The 13,144-nt window shown below is 36.4% G+C and overlaps 1 protein-coding gene across 6 annotated transcripts in view; it reads left to right on the top strand.

Annotated features, from left to right (window-relative positions):
• PIBF1 (progesterone immunomodulatory binding factor 1) overlaps window positions 1-13,144 on the top strand; it is a 121,847-nt gene that overhangs the window by 21,368 nt on the left and 87,335 nt on the right. For all 6 annotated transcript variants that reach the window (XM_065678127.1, XM_065678123.1, XM_065678124.1 and 3 more), the window contains 3 exons: window positions 1,517-1,625; window positions 5,513-5,694; window positions 10,337-10,462. In XM_065678127.1, coding sequence (XP_065534199.1) covers window positions 1,517-1,625; window positions 5,513-5,694; window positions 10,337-10,462 — 417 coding nt within the window. The remainder of the gene's footprint in view (window positions 1-1,516; window positions 1,626-5,512; window positions 5,695-10,336; window positions 10,463-13,144) is intronic.

The following is a 13,144-nucleotide window of genomic DNA, read 5'->3' as shown; positions in this document are numbered from 1 at the left end:
TGAATTGGTTTAACTGCAGAAAGTTCCAGTGTCTCTTCATTTTTAAAATACAGATTTTACAGTTCTAGCCTATGCTTTGAATGTGCATCTTGTAAACAACAACTGCAAAATAGTGAAAATGGACTTTCTATAAATACACTCATAGATTTATACTTCACAATCCAGCTCCCAAATGGCTTATTTAGTGTGCTTGCCAGTACACGAAATCTGGCCTTTGGCGTATTTGTTGGGGAATGGATTCAAAAATTGAGATTATGAATAGAAAACACCCTGTCAGCTCCTTAGTTGTTCACAGTGAATGAACTCAAGCATACTTACTGACACAAATGACTTTACCGCTAAATCATTTGAAGGACAGTCTTTATTCTGGATAACTGTTCACAGTTATGTGTACTAAAACAACCTTGGAATCTACCTGGAAGCTTTTTGCCAATAGGATGGATTGATGATATGGTTTGCCTCCCTTGTGGAACTGCATCTTAATAAATGGATTGTAATAATGTTCGTGTGAATGGCCCCAGTGTTTAAAAGTATACATTTAAAATAGTCTTGAGTTGAAAAAAGGTATGAATGAATGTGCCAAAACTGTATTTGAGAGTAGGTTGTATTCATCTGGGTAGGCACAGATGAAGGGAAGTGGAGAGCACTGTTGGCATGACTGCATGAGGATATTTGGGAGCATTGCAGGAGTTAATCGCTTCCAGGCTTGTTTCAGTCTTTAAAAGTGCCATGTCAAATCTTCTAGTTCTGCTGCACTACAAGTTATCTCAGTTTTAAAACTATGCTATGCTTAATAAAAAACTGGTTAGTTTTTTTCCAAACTGCAAACTCATACTGGCTCATTCATTTCACTGTTCTGACAGGATCAGATAGAGTGGAGACAGAGCTGCTTCTTTGTACATATGGAAAGCACTCTTATTCAGGAAACATAATTTTTGCATACATAATTTTTGCAGCTGTGTCATGCGTATTTTAAACATGAAAAGAGTAGTACAACCTCCTCTGGTATCAAGAGACTGTATACAAGGGAAACTAGCAACTAAGAACAAGTATACGTTGCTTGCTGTTTGATTAGGAAGATGGGAAAGAAGTAGCTTTACTTTTTCATCAAACTTCAGTGGCTGAAAAAGACTCAAGAGAATGTTGTGGGAAATAGCATCAAACTAAAAGGATGCACAAGGGTACTTACAGTTGCTAAGAGGGGAAATGTATAGGCCAAAGTTACACTAAAGAATAATAATCAAGGGAGAATGAAATAATTTATGATGGGAATTCATTATTATTGTGTTATAATTTAGGATTATTTTTTTAATGCTTAGAAATTAAGAAAATTCCTATAATAAGGTACTGTTGCAGGTGTTAATCACTAGCAAAGGTAGGATTATCACTATTTGCCTTGTGAGTGACTGATTGGAAGAAGTCAGAATCATGAACTGAAAGGCTGAGGGATTACAAATGCACAGGAATCTTGTTTGTTACACTTTATTCATCTAACAGTTTCACTTTATTTTAATAGTGAACGTGATACATTTGAACATGAATTGTCAGAACTCAGAAGAAAATATGAAATATTAGAGGTGTCACACAAAGCACAAGCTAAAGAAAGAAGTGACTTATCAAAAGAGGTAAAGTTTTTATTTCAGTAATTGTCTATTTCTTCACCTCAGGAATTTGATTCTTTGTCTGATTAAGTCTGTCAGGATCACGTGTAGGATCATTGAATAATTTAGATTAGAATGGCTCTAAGGAGAACAGCTGGTCCAAGCCTCCCATGCAGTGCAGAACCAGCTTAGGTCAGGTTGCTTAGGGCTTAGTCAGGTTTTGAATCTCCAAGGATGGAGATTCCACAGGCTTTTTGGACAACCTGTTACAGTGTTTATCCACCCTCTTTGTGAAAATGTTTTTGTAAAATCTAATCAGTGTTGTTGCAGGTTTTTTTCTGTTGTCTCTTGTCCAGTCAGTGTGCACTTCCAAGAGTCTGGCTCTTTCTATGCATTCCAGTTGGATAGGTGAAGATAACAAGATTTCCCCCCCCCCAGATTTCATTTCTGAAGGCTGAAAAAAAACATTTCTCTCAAACCCGTGTACATCATGTGCTGCAGTCCATGACCATCTTGGCAGAGATGACATCTGGCCTTTCTCCAGTATGTTAATGGATGTTTTTAGGAGGAAATCAGAATGCACATGGCACATCAAGTACAGTTTCACAAGTACTGAACACAGGATGATAATAAATTTCTTGAGACCTACACTGGAGATATTCAAGGCCCGCCTGGACAAGTTCCTGTGTGATGTACTGTAGGTTACCCTGCTCTTGCGGGGGGGTTGGACTAGATGATCTTTTGAGGTCCCTTCCAACCCTTGGGATTCTGTGATTCTGTGATTCTGTGAGACTATTTTCTTCATTGTCGCTAATATAGCCTAGTAGGCACTTGGTCGTCTTTGCTGTCAGGGCACACTTCTGGCTCATGTTTAGTTTGTTCAACTGATATTTGCCTATCCAGTCCATATTTTGCCCATTTTCCCATAGAGGTGTTATGTGAGATGGCTGAAAGCCATGCAAGAGTCTATGTAACTGACATGAACAGCTGTGCCCTCATCCATAGAGCCAACTTAACTTGTCAGGTTTGCGAGGCAGTTTGGCCTTGGTAAATCCATGCTAGTTATTTTCAGTCACCTTATCCTCCATATACATGGATATTGCTTGCAGGAGGATTTGTTTCCTCCTGAAATCTAAGCTTTGCAAGGACTGAGGTTAGATTCTCAAACCCACAGTTCCCTGGGTCTTCCTTCTTGAAGGTGAATTCTGCATCATCAGGAGCCCTGCTCACTTGCTATGATCTTTCAAACAGCTGGGCAAGCTCACAACAGTGTTGACTATCTCCCTCAACATTGGTCAAATGCTTTTCATTTTTCCTTAGGCATTATGTACATGACATTTTTTTAGGTCTCTAGCTTAGCCTTCCTTTGCTTCAGCCTTCCAAACTCTGGCAATAAGTTCAGGAGCCTGGGAGGCCCAAGGGCAAAATCTACCAGTGAAAGCTGAATGCTTGTATGTTCTGTCCCTCAAAAGGTGCTGAACTAATTAGCTTTAGCTCTTTCTGACCAGTAGTGACAGCAGGGCAGAGCTACTGTATGGCTTATGTTTTGTTGTGTATGATTTTTTTTCTAGACATCAATAGAATACATAGTTTTTCTTCTTTCTACTCTAGTAAAGTAATGGTTCAGTTTGTCTTTTCAGAGGTTAGTTCTGTGTAATAAATAGAGAGGTAGCCATCCTGGACATCTTTCTGTGATATTGCATTTTGACAAGAGGAATTCCAGTGCTGCTTCCCTTTTGGGCAGGGCTGTCCACTAGGGTGGTGGATGTCAGTCACTGCCATTCTGGTAGCACAAGTCTTGCACAGGGGAATGTGTTTCTGCTGTTCCAAGGGTGCAAGGTGTGTCTGGTCAAGAGAAATGTCCCTTGCTGCTTTTCTGTTCAGTAATTCATTCATCCAAGTGTCACAAAATGTCTTCAGTGATGGCTCCCTTACTGGGCTTGTATGATAAGTTTTGGGTCAAGGGACTCAAAGAGTAATATAAGTATAGAATGTTTGGATGATAAAATCATCCAAAACTAACAAGTCATTAATGTATTTTTTCCTTCATCTGATGTCGGTGTAGCTTTGCAACAGGTTTTTGGGAGAGAGAAGAGGCTTTTACTGAATCTTGAGAAAGAAAATTTTTCAGCTTGGTATTATCTTTGATCGTTTGTAGCTCAGTGCAACTTTGACGAAAAATAAGACTGTTTTTAAGCTGTGTTTCTGTAGAGATCTTTTCAGAAAACAGAACAACAGCAAAACGATTAGCTGTTTTGAATTGTGAATTTATGTTGTAAGGTGATTTGAAAGAGGTACTGCATGAGAAGGTTGTTCTTGACTCTCTATTAGTCCATGCAGGCATCAAATGAAGGATCTTTGTGTGTTAACACTTTGGCAGCTAAACAGATGACACCAATTACACTTGAGAGAATTCAGGGAAGATTGTGTTCCTTAATATCTCAGTATAATATTGTTACAGATAAATTAGTGTCTGTAACTACTGCTTTAAAGATAGAAGTCCTGTGGTTGATTTTACAGCTAGCCGCAGAGATTCTCTGAAACACTAGGGAAGAAACAGTTTCTTTTAGAAAATACTTTTTATATTCTTGTCTTTGATATTGGTCCGAAGGCTTTGTTAGGCTGCGTATTCATCTGCGCTCTGGCATTGTAAGGGGACATCAAAATACAAGTTTATTGTCAGGATATAACAATGGCCAAAAAAGTACTGTCATGTACACCAAGCTTGTATTTATGCATCGAATACTGCAGTGTAACAGCAATGATATTTTTTTCATTAACTTTGTACTATATTGATCTGAGAGGAAACAAAAGTAGCCCTAATTTAAACTAAAATACCCCTTCAAACTGTGTGATTACTTGAATGTCCTGGAAAGTCTGTGATGTTTTTTGTGTATGCTCATACAGTATGACAAGTTCTGGATTGGAAGAACATACAATCATGTTTACACAGTATTTATTCCAGGGGAGGAGGAGTTAGAGGGGTAGTAACTCCTAGATTTCTTTGTTCATATAGTAATCCAAGATGTCTGTGTTCACTGTGGATGTACATATAACCTGTTATCATTCTTTGAACTTGACATGTGACATCCTCAGGAGCTTAAATGGCAAAAGATATTTAAGGTGATAAAACTGTGTTTTGCTATCATGACCAAGGAGTCAGGCTGCTCTGCACCAGTGCCATTATGCTTTGTGGCTGTTCTCTGACAATGTTCACCAGAAACAGATCGAGATTACTCACTCCTACCCTACTTTCTTCTTGGAATAGTGAGGGTGACTGATCTGTTTATTGGGAAGGCTGAGACTCAAGATACTCATGTTTCTGATTTGGCATCAGTTCAGCCTTCTGTAGCAACACCACGCTAAATGAAAGTTAAAACAAGGCATGTGTAATGCTTTTTGGTGCTGGCCTGGAACACTAGCTTGCCCACAGCAGTCATGATATACTTCAGCCCTAGAAATAGCAGTTTTACCATTTGTTTATGGAGCAATAATGTCTCTGGTGTCCTTAAACTTTTCACTTCTGTTTCTGAGAATGGTGTAGCCAGTATGATGACAGATTGTCACCAAGACTTGACATCAATGTTTCTGACGTAGTACTATTTAGTACTATCACTATTTAGTACTTCAGTATTACTTAGATACTGAGATAAATTAAGGGACACTTTACCTCTTTTTCAGGTGCCGACTATCAGAATTAAATAATAAAAACTTGTAAAACTGTAATTTTATTAAAGTCCTTTTTCAGCATAAAGCTTTACCAACTTATGTTAAACGTAAGTGTAAATAGAGTCTTCTGGTTCAGCTAATTTCACGGAAGAGAGTTAAAATGAAATCACAAATATGTGTACATAGGTGAAATACTTATCTTGAAGTTCATGTTAAAGTGTACTTTTTAATGCCTTTTATAGCTGGCAACCATACAACAATCCCTCAACTTGTTGCAAAAAGATAAAGATTATCTTAACCGCCAGAATATGGAGCTTAGTGTTCGCTGTGCGCATGAGGAAGATCGCCTTGAAAGACTTCAGATTCAGCTAGAGGATGCCAAAAAAGCTAGGGAAGAAATGTATGAAAAATATGTTGCATCCAGGTAAGTTACTGTGTGTTCACTTCTGTTACTAGCCAAGTTATTTAACTGCTTTCCCTTGTTTCTTGCACAAATTCTGTTTAACTAAATATAATTTAACTTACAGAAAGCTAGTCCATATTTGTGAAACTAGAAACAGAACACTTTTGTTGGATCTTAGTGTCTATCAGGAAACTATTTTAAACCTTTCATATACGACCATAATAGTGCAGATGTCAGCATTGAAAATAGTGAAGATGCCAGCATTGAAAGTTTATGGCGACTGTTCTGTTAGGTATATATAGAAATTTAAGCCCCAAATGACCTTTATTAAAAACAGTATTTGAAAGACAAGATTATTGCAGAGTAAAATACTTTTGATTTTCACAGATGTTTAAAATAAGACATAGCATGTTTTATATCAGCTGGTAGAGCTATCAGTCTTTCATATCTCAAGTTTGAATACAGTTTGAATAAACCTAGCACTGAGAAATAGATTGATCATTGTATGTTAGCCACTCTGGTGAATAGTGTCAAATCCTCATACCATTTGAATTCGTATAGATATATGCGTATGGGATGTTGAACAGGAAGCTTTATGCTGTTCAGCTACATATCTTGCTATCTATGTAATGCTATACTACAAAATTTCTTATCTTAAGTAAGAAGGGACCCATAAGGGAGCGCTGAGTCCTACTTTCTGCTTCTCGCAGTACTACTTGAAACTAAATCGTATGATTAAGAACGTTGTCCAATTTCAAGCCAAATTTAGGTTTTTCTTGTAGGGAAAGAACATGAACTGGATAGCCGTGAATTTCTAACATCTAGATGCCAAAAATATTTCAATATATATCCCAAAATAACATCAAATATTTGCCTGTACATACTTCATTAATGAGCATAAACCCGTTTCTTGGTTGGTAGTGTCCTTAAAAAAAAACACCTGTGGATTGAATTAATAAGCCTTAGGTTCAGCTTCTCTTCAGCTGCTTCCTTTTCTTTGAATCAGTAAGATGGAACTGCAAACAGCATTTATAAATCTTGTGTTCTTATATAACTAAGATGAGGTGTGTTAATATGACTTTCCAGTAATACAACTAAAAGACAAATTGTTATCTAAATGGAAATAGATGAGCACTCTACTGAAATTATCAGCTATGGAGTTCCAGCCCATATCAGAAGTGCTTTTAATACTATTTTTCCTTACAGTGCAGTCGCTTAATCTTTTTTTATTTGTTTTAAATGTGTATGTCTCAGAACTGTGTTCACACAGAACTTCTACAGTTTAAATAAATTTTTAAGACTTGCTTTTAAATGGGGTCTATAAAAATCATGTAGGTCTTAAGCATATTCCTCTAGAAATGTGCTTGCAAGCAGTGACTCTAGTAGATAAATTTCTGTTTCTGGAAAACCACTGTGAAATCCTTATCCTGTAATAATTATGTAGAGGCACTTTTACAGAGCTGTCTCCATATGAGTAAGCTAGAAAGAGACATATGTAGCTTGCCTCTGTCACAGTTTGGAGTACTGTGCTAGCCTTCTTCTCTGTCCTCTGGAACATCAGAGGTCTCTTGACCTCTGCGTTTTGATGCCAGCTAAAGAGAAATTCTGTGACTTGTACTTTGCCTTTAGAGATCTCGATACTGTACTATTACCAAATATTACTATTACCTGTACTATTACCAAATCTATCTCTGGATATCATTGGTATTGGTGACTGTCTTCATGATGCCAGTTTTCATAGGACAGGTTATTAACTGTAATAAATAATGCAGGTGTGTCTGCTGTCCTCTAGTGACCATTATTGTCTTTTGCAAGGACAATATAGCACAATGGAGAACACAGTGGAGGGCATTGAGCAGCATTTGTAGGACTGCTCTGCAGCTTTGGTAGCCTAAGTTTTATTTGAGATTCTGATGCTGACAAACCTCGAATAAGTCATTTCATAATGTAAAGGTCTGATGTAAAATGTAAAAATGTTAATGTAAGTTTTCTTTTGTAAAATGTGGGTAATGGTATTGTTTTGTCAAGTGCTCTAAATTCTACATGTGATCTGCAATATTGCAGTAGCTGTCCCTTCTTTATACTTTCCCACACACATGTACACAGTTTGTGTGCATCTTCTGAGGCTACATCCCATAGTGGGGATTCCTGTAAGTTCAGCAATTTAAACCATCCATCTCTCAGGTGAAATAGCTACAGAATTAGGTTTCTTATGGAGAGCTCTACAGAATCCTATTTATTTGTTAGGTAAATTAAAGAGGTAGAAAAGTAGAGCAGGAGAAAACTAACGACTGATGGACATTCTACAGTACTCAGCTCTACATGGAAATGAGATCAGTTTGGGTAATAAGCTTCTATTTGCTACTGTTTGAAGAATTTGAGGCTTTTTTAATGCTCACTTCACATCTGGATCTCTTTTCGATGCTGTAGTTCAGGAATAAAGATTATGAAAACAAACCCAAGTACCTATTTTTAGGTATAAAGAATAATTCACCTTCTGGTCTCTGTCAGAACTGCTGGCATTAGGGTACTGTAGTTAGAAAATTACAGAATTTAGGAATTTTGGACTTGAGGGATTAACCTGCCAAAATTTAAAAGAGACACACTTAGAACAGTTTGAGATTGTAGCAAGATGAATGGCAGCAGCTCACAGCTACTGTTCTTGGGAATCTATGTGTAAGCACAGACCACCAAAGAAGATTTCCCTTTGTATGTTTAATATTAAAACACAATCCATAGTTGTGTTGAAATGCTCAGATCACATTTAGTTTATTCACAGTATAAAGCCTTACTATAGGCCCTGAAAGAAGCTCATTAAAGCCTGCAGCTTGAAGACGAAGAAACAACTTGATAAGGCAAAACCATTTTTAATTACTGCTAAAGCAAAAGACTGTAACAGCAGTTCAGGAACAGAAATTGCAAATGATGGGGCTTTACTCCAGCAGCACCTCAGTTGGTGTTTATTAAAAGGCACTGGCAGGGCAGTTAAGCTCTATACTTGGAATATGCCCTTTACTATACCATTTGTGTATTTTAGTCATCATAAAGATAAATGTCCCTTTGAACTATCTCCTGGTGACATCACTGCGGGTGTTTAAGACTTTTCCAGATTCTTCGAATGTTTTCACTGAACCTTCCTGACTCTTGTCAACCTTGCCATGGGAGGGAAGGGGGAATTTCTGCAATGAAGAGATTTTTCTTTTTTTTTTTTTTTTTTTTTTTTTGCGAGTAGTCATGGCAATAGTAAATTGTGTAAGAAAGTGAAGAAAATGGTAATGCTCATTGGTTCTGCCCGTAAGAATTGTATGCAGTGGTCCTGATCTTCAACAGTCTTTTTTCTTTTTCACTACATGTTGAGCCATATAAATAATACATAAAGAAAAGGAACAGTTTCTAATGGGGACCTTACATTCTGATACAGTGTTTTTTGGGAGTTTGTTTTGTTGATTTTTTTTTTTTTTATTATAAACTTCTTAATTGCATCAGAGATATTAATGAAATATTTTACTGTAGTGTGGTACAGTTGAGGAAGGAGAGGAGATAAATGTAAAGGGTCAACTGAAATTCAGTGTCTCAATACAAAGAAAACAGGAAAACCTGGACAGGAAGCCTTCTGACATTTAAATATTTTGGGCCTTTTAGTTAACTTGCAATAGTTTTTGGCCAGCTCAAGTACTGCTTTATAAAAAAACTTATGGGCTATCACACAGTTGGAAATCAGAAGAAATCTAAAGCATTTTACAGTTGTAAATGCACATTTCTTCATAAAAATGCTTTTGTTTCTAAACCTGTAATTTCCACCAGTTGTTTCATTGCTGATTGATTATCCATGAACATTAACTATAAAAGTTTAACATACCTTAGCTGTTGAGTACTTACAATTTAAGCTTGGATTTCTTGTAATTTTGTAGAAGAAATTCATTAAGGGGCTCCCTACAGTCTGCCATGGGCTTCCAAAGTTACAAAAAGATGTCAGTATTATTCTGAAAGGAAATTCTTTTATCCTGGAATCTTCTGATACCTGCTGTTTATAAATTAATTAAAATACTTACTCAAGCTTTTATGTCATATTGAAGGTTAAATTTCCAAATCTTGGGTTTTTTTGACTTCACAAATCTCCACAGTATGTAATCTTCAAAGTTTCTTGTGATGTATTTTCCCTAATGAGGTGCAGCTAGTACACAACAAAGTCCTAGAGCAGCATGGCAGTATTGTAAATTAGCAAGTTAATTAATGCTTACCCAGTGATGAAGACGGTAGAAAACTTCAGAAAGCAAGGAATTAATTTGAGGGGTTTATGTGGTTAGTTAATAGAAACATTCATGTAGAGGCTGACAAAGAATTGCTGGAATAATCTTAAGCATAATGTTGCGTGATTAATCAATGTCAAATTACTTATAACAAATTTGAACAGTATGCAGAAAGCTTTTACTTATTCCCAATTAAATATTATTTATTCCTGATGGATTTCTGCTCGGTTTGCATAACAGCATAGGCTAACATGTATTTCAAGCAGTTTGGAAGGAAAATTAGTAGAAATGAAAATAAAATGTAAAATCAAGAAGTGCTTTGCTCTATTTGTACAGCTGTTATCTGAAGCTTTGATATTTTGGTGATTGCAGTTAATTTTTAATTTCCATGTTGGGTATTTGTTTTTTTACAGAGACCACTATAAAACAGAATATGAAAAGAGACTGCATGAAGAGCTGGAACAAATAAGGTTGAAAACAAATCAAGAAATTGAGCAACTAAAAAGTGCTTCAAAAGAGATGTATGAACGTGAAAACAGGTAAGTAACATGCAGGCAAGAACCTAATTAGGGCAAAAATGACCAAGTATGTTCTTAGGTATAATTCTAGTTGACTGGCTCATTGAGAGGTAAACAAAAGGTGAGAATTTAAGTTCAGTTATAAAACTGATGAGAATCTTGTAAGAACTAAAATTAAATTACACTTGTACACTTTTAAATATATTGTTTTATTTATTATTAAGTTATGGATATTCAACATTGTCAATGAAAAGTATTATCAGAGGGGTGGAGCATCTCTCCTATGAGGAAATGCTGAGAGTTGGCGTTGTTCAGCCTGGAGAAGGGAAGGTTCCAGGGAGATCTTATTGCAGCCTTTCAGTTCTTAAAATAGGCCTATAAGAAAGATGCAGAGAGACTCTTTATCAGGGTCTGTTGTGACAGGATGAGGGGTGATGGTTTTAAACTAAAAGAGGGGAGATTCAGGCTGGCTGTGAGGAAGAAAATTTTTACAGTGAGGGTGGTGAAATCCTGGCACAGGTTGCCCAGAGAGGCTAAGGATGCACCATCCCTGGAGACATTCAAGGCCAGGCTGGATGTGGTTCTGGGCAACCTGGTCTAGTTGAAGCTGTCCCTGCTTACTGCAAGGGGGGTGGACTAGATAACCTTCCAACACAAACCATTCTGTGATTCTATGATTATTAAAATTCATGTTCTAGATAAAAATGAGTGGTTTGAAGTTTGTTCAGATGTACAATTTTAGTTAATGAACACAAAATATGTTGGTTTACCTGTCACGCTGTATGGGCAATCTTGAAACTGAGCCAGGAAACTGGAGGAGAAGGTGCTGATGCAGAAAGTAAAGCAGAAAAAATAAGGGAAACTAGTAAGATTTATGTCTTTATAAAACAAATCTATCTGAGATTTACAGCATTATGATTCAAGAAAGCATTGATTTCCTAGAAATTACTATAAAATCCCTTTCGAAGAAGATCCTAGTCCTGCAGAAACCTGCATATTGAATTTTGTATGTGTGTTATCTTGTTGAATTCCATGGAATTACATGCAGAGTTAGGCACATACATAAGCCTTTAAGGATCTAAGGATTTGGACTTTAGTACTGCATTTCTTTTTAAGCTAGCTTTTTGCCCCTTTTATTCCTTTAAAATGGAAGGAGCTTTTAATAATTCATTGTAACTTCATTGCAGATGTCCTCAAAGTGTCTTATGTGGAGAAGGAAATGACTGTAGTAAAAAGATATTTGTGGCATCAGCATCTGTTCCTCTAATAGGTAGTTTTGTTACTGCTCGGAAGAGTGAAAAAAGAACGTGACTCCTGCTGTCTGTCTTCCAGTCAACTGAAAGGTTCTAATTAAAAAAAAATTACATCATTGTGTAGTTTTGCAAGTGTGATTAAAATATATGTATTACACATATACACATACATCCACACCACTTCCTGTATGCAAATCTATTTTGAATTACAAAGTATGAATTTAACCTTCACTGTTCATGGAAATTTGACAAGGGTCTGTATATCATTGAGAAAATTACTGAAAGATATTTCATTTGTATCTGGAACCAATTTACAGAAGTCTTGTTCCTCATTTTGAAATAATTACTTCTGAAATGTAAATTCCTTAGGTTTGATTTCGTATTTTGCAAAAAAAGAATTTTTAGCATATGCTCTTTCTACAAAATACTAAAAAAATCCACCATGAGACAGTGCTTCCCAATCTGACCTGCCCCTTAATGCAAGACAAATGCAACCCAAAATTGTGAGCAAATCAGTTTGCCATGAATGCGCGATGTGATAAGATGCTGATTTTGACTGAAAATAAAGCTAAGATGCTGGTTTCCTCTTCAGGCTTGAAGTGTGGAATGGTAGTACAGCTAAGCTAATCTAGTATTAGTTGCTGTTGCTCCTTACCGCTTTGCCAAGCCTGATGAGCTTGATGTTTCTCTTGAATTTACTGGTACTTATTTTACACTTGGATTATTCAGTTCAAGAAGCTAAGATGGGAGACAAATCTATAATAAGGTGATGCTTTCGTTCTTAATTTATTTGGGATCAGTTTCACTTGCTTGGCTGTAGTAAATATTGGCTATGTTTGCATTAGCAAGCATGAGCAAATTCAAACGGCACATGAATGCCTGCATGAAGTTTGACTTTGGATTAGCTGCAGTCTTTTCATATAGATCAAACACAATTTAGTAGTTTTGAGCATGTTAAATGCTGTCCCTGAGCACATTTTCTGACTTGTTCAAGCTGACTGGAGTACAGCTTGTGCACTCTAAAATAGTTTAGGGGTGTGAAGTGCAATAAATGGCAGTTTATTTAAAGAGGTTTATTTCAAAACCTAATATAGATGCCCTTGTCCTTCTGCTTCCCCTGAAGGATGCAATATTGTACTCCTCTCCGAGTCACAATATGCTTGACCTTAATGCTGTCAAAAAAAATAATTACAATGTTCTTATATTTTGGTATGAGTCAGTTTTAAAGGATCTGCTCTGAAGATCAGTCCCTGAATTTCATCAGTAAATTCTCTGGCCCAGCAATTAATTTTTTGTAGAAAATGTAGTTTTCTTTCTCTCAAATATCCAGTTAACCGTTACATAATTCTGATGTTCATTCTTAATAAGTAATTATTCATGTTAATTACTTGAGTTCAAAAATATACCAGTGATAATGTTACTTTCATCTAGCACGTAGTCTTTTATCCAA

The sequence above is a fragment of the Lathamus discolor genome, chromosome 4 (genome assembly GCF_037157495.1).
Source record: "Lathamus discolor isolate bLatDis1 chromosome 4, bLatDis1.hap1, whole genome shotgun sequence".
Taxonomy (NCBI): domain Eukaryota; kingdom Metazoa; phylum Chordata; class Aves; order Psittaciformes; family Psittacidae; genus Lathamus; species Lathamus discolor.
This window is presented reverse-complemented; position numbering and strand designations above follow the sequence as displayed.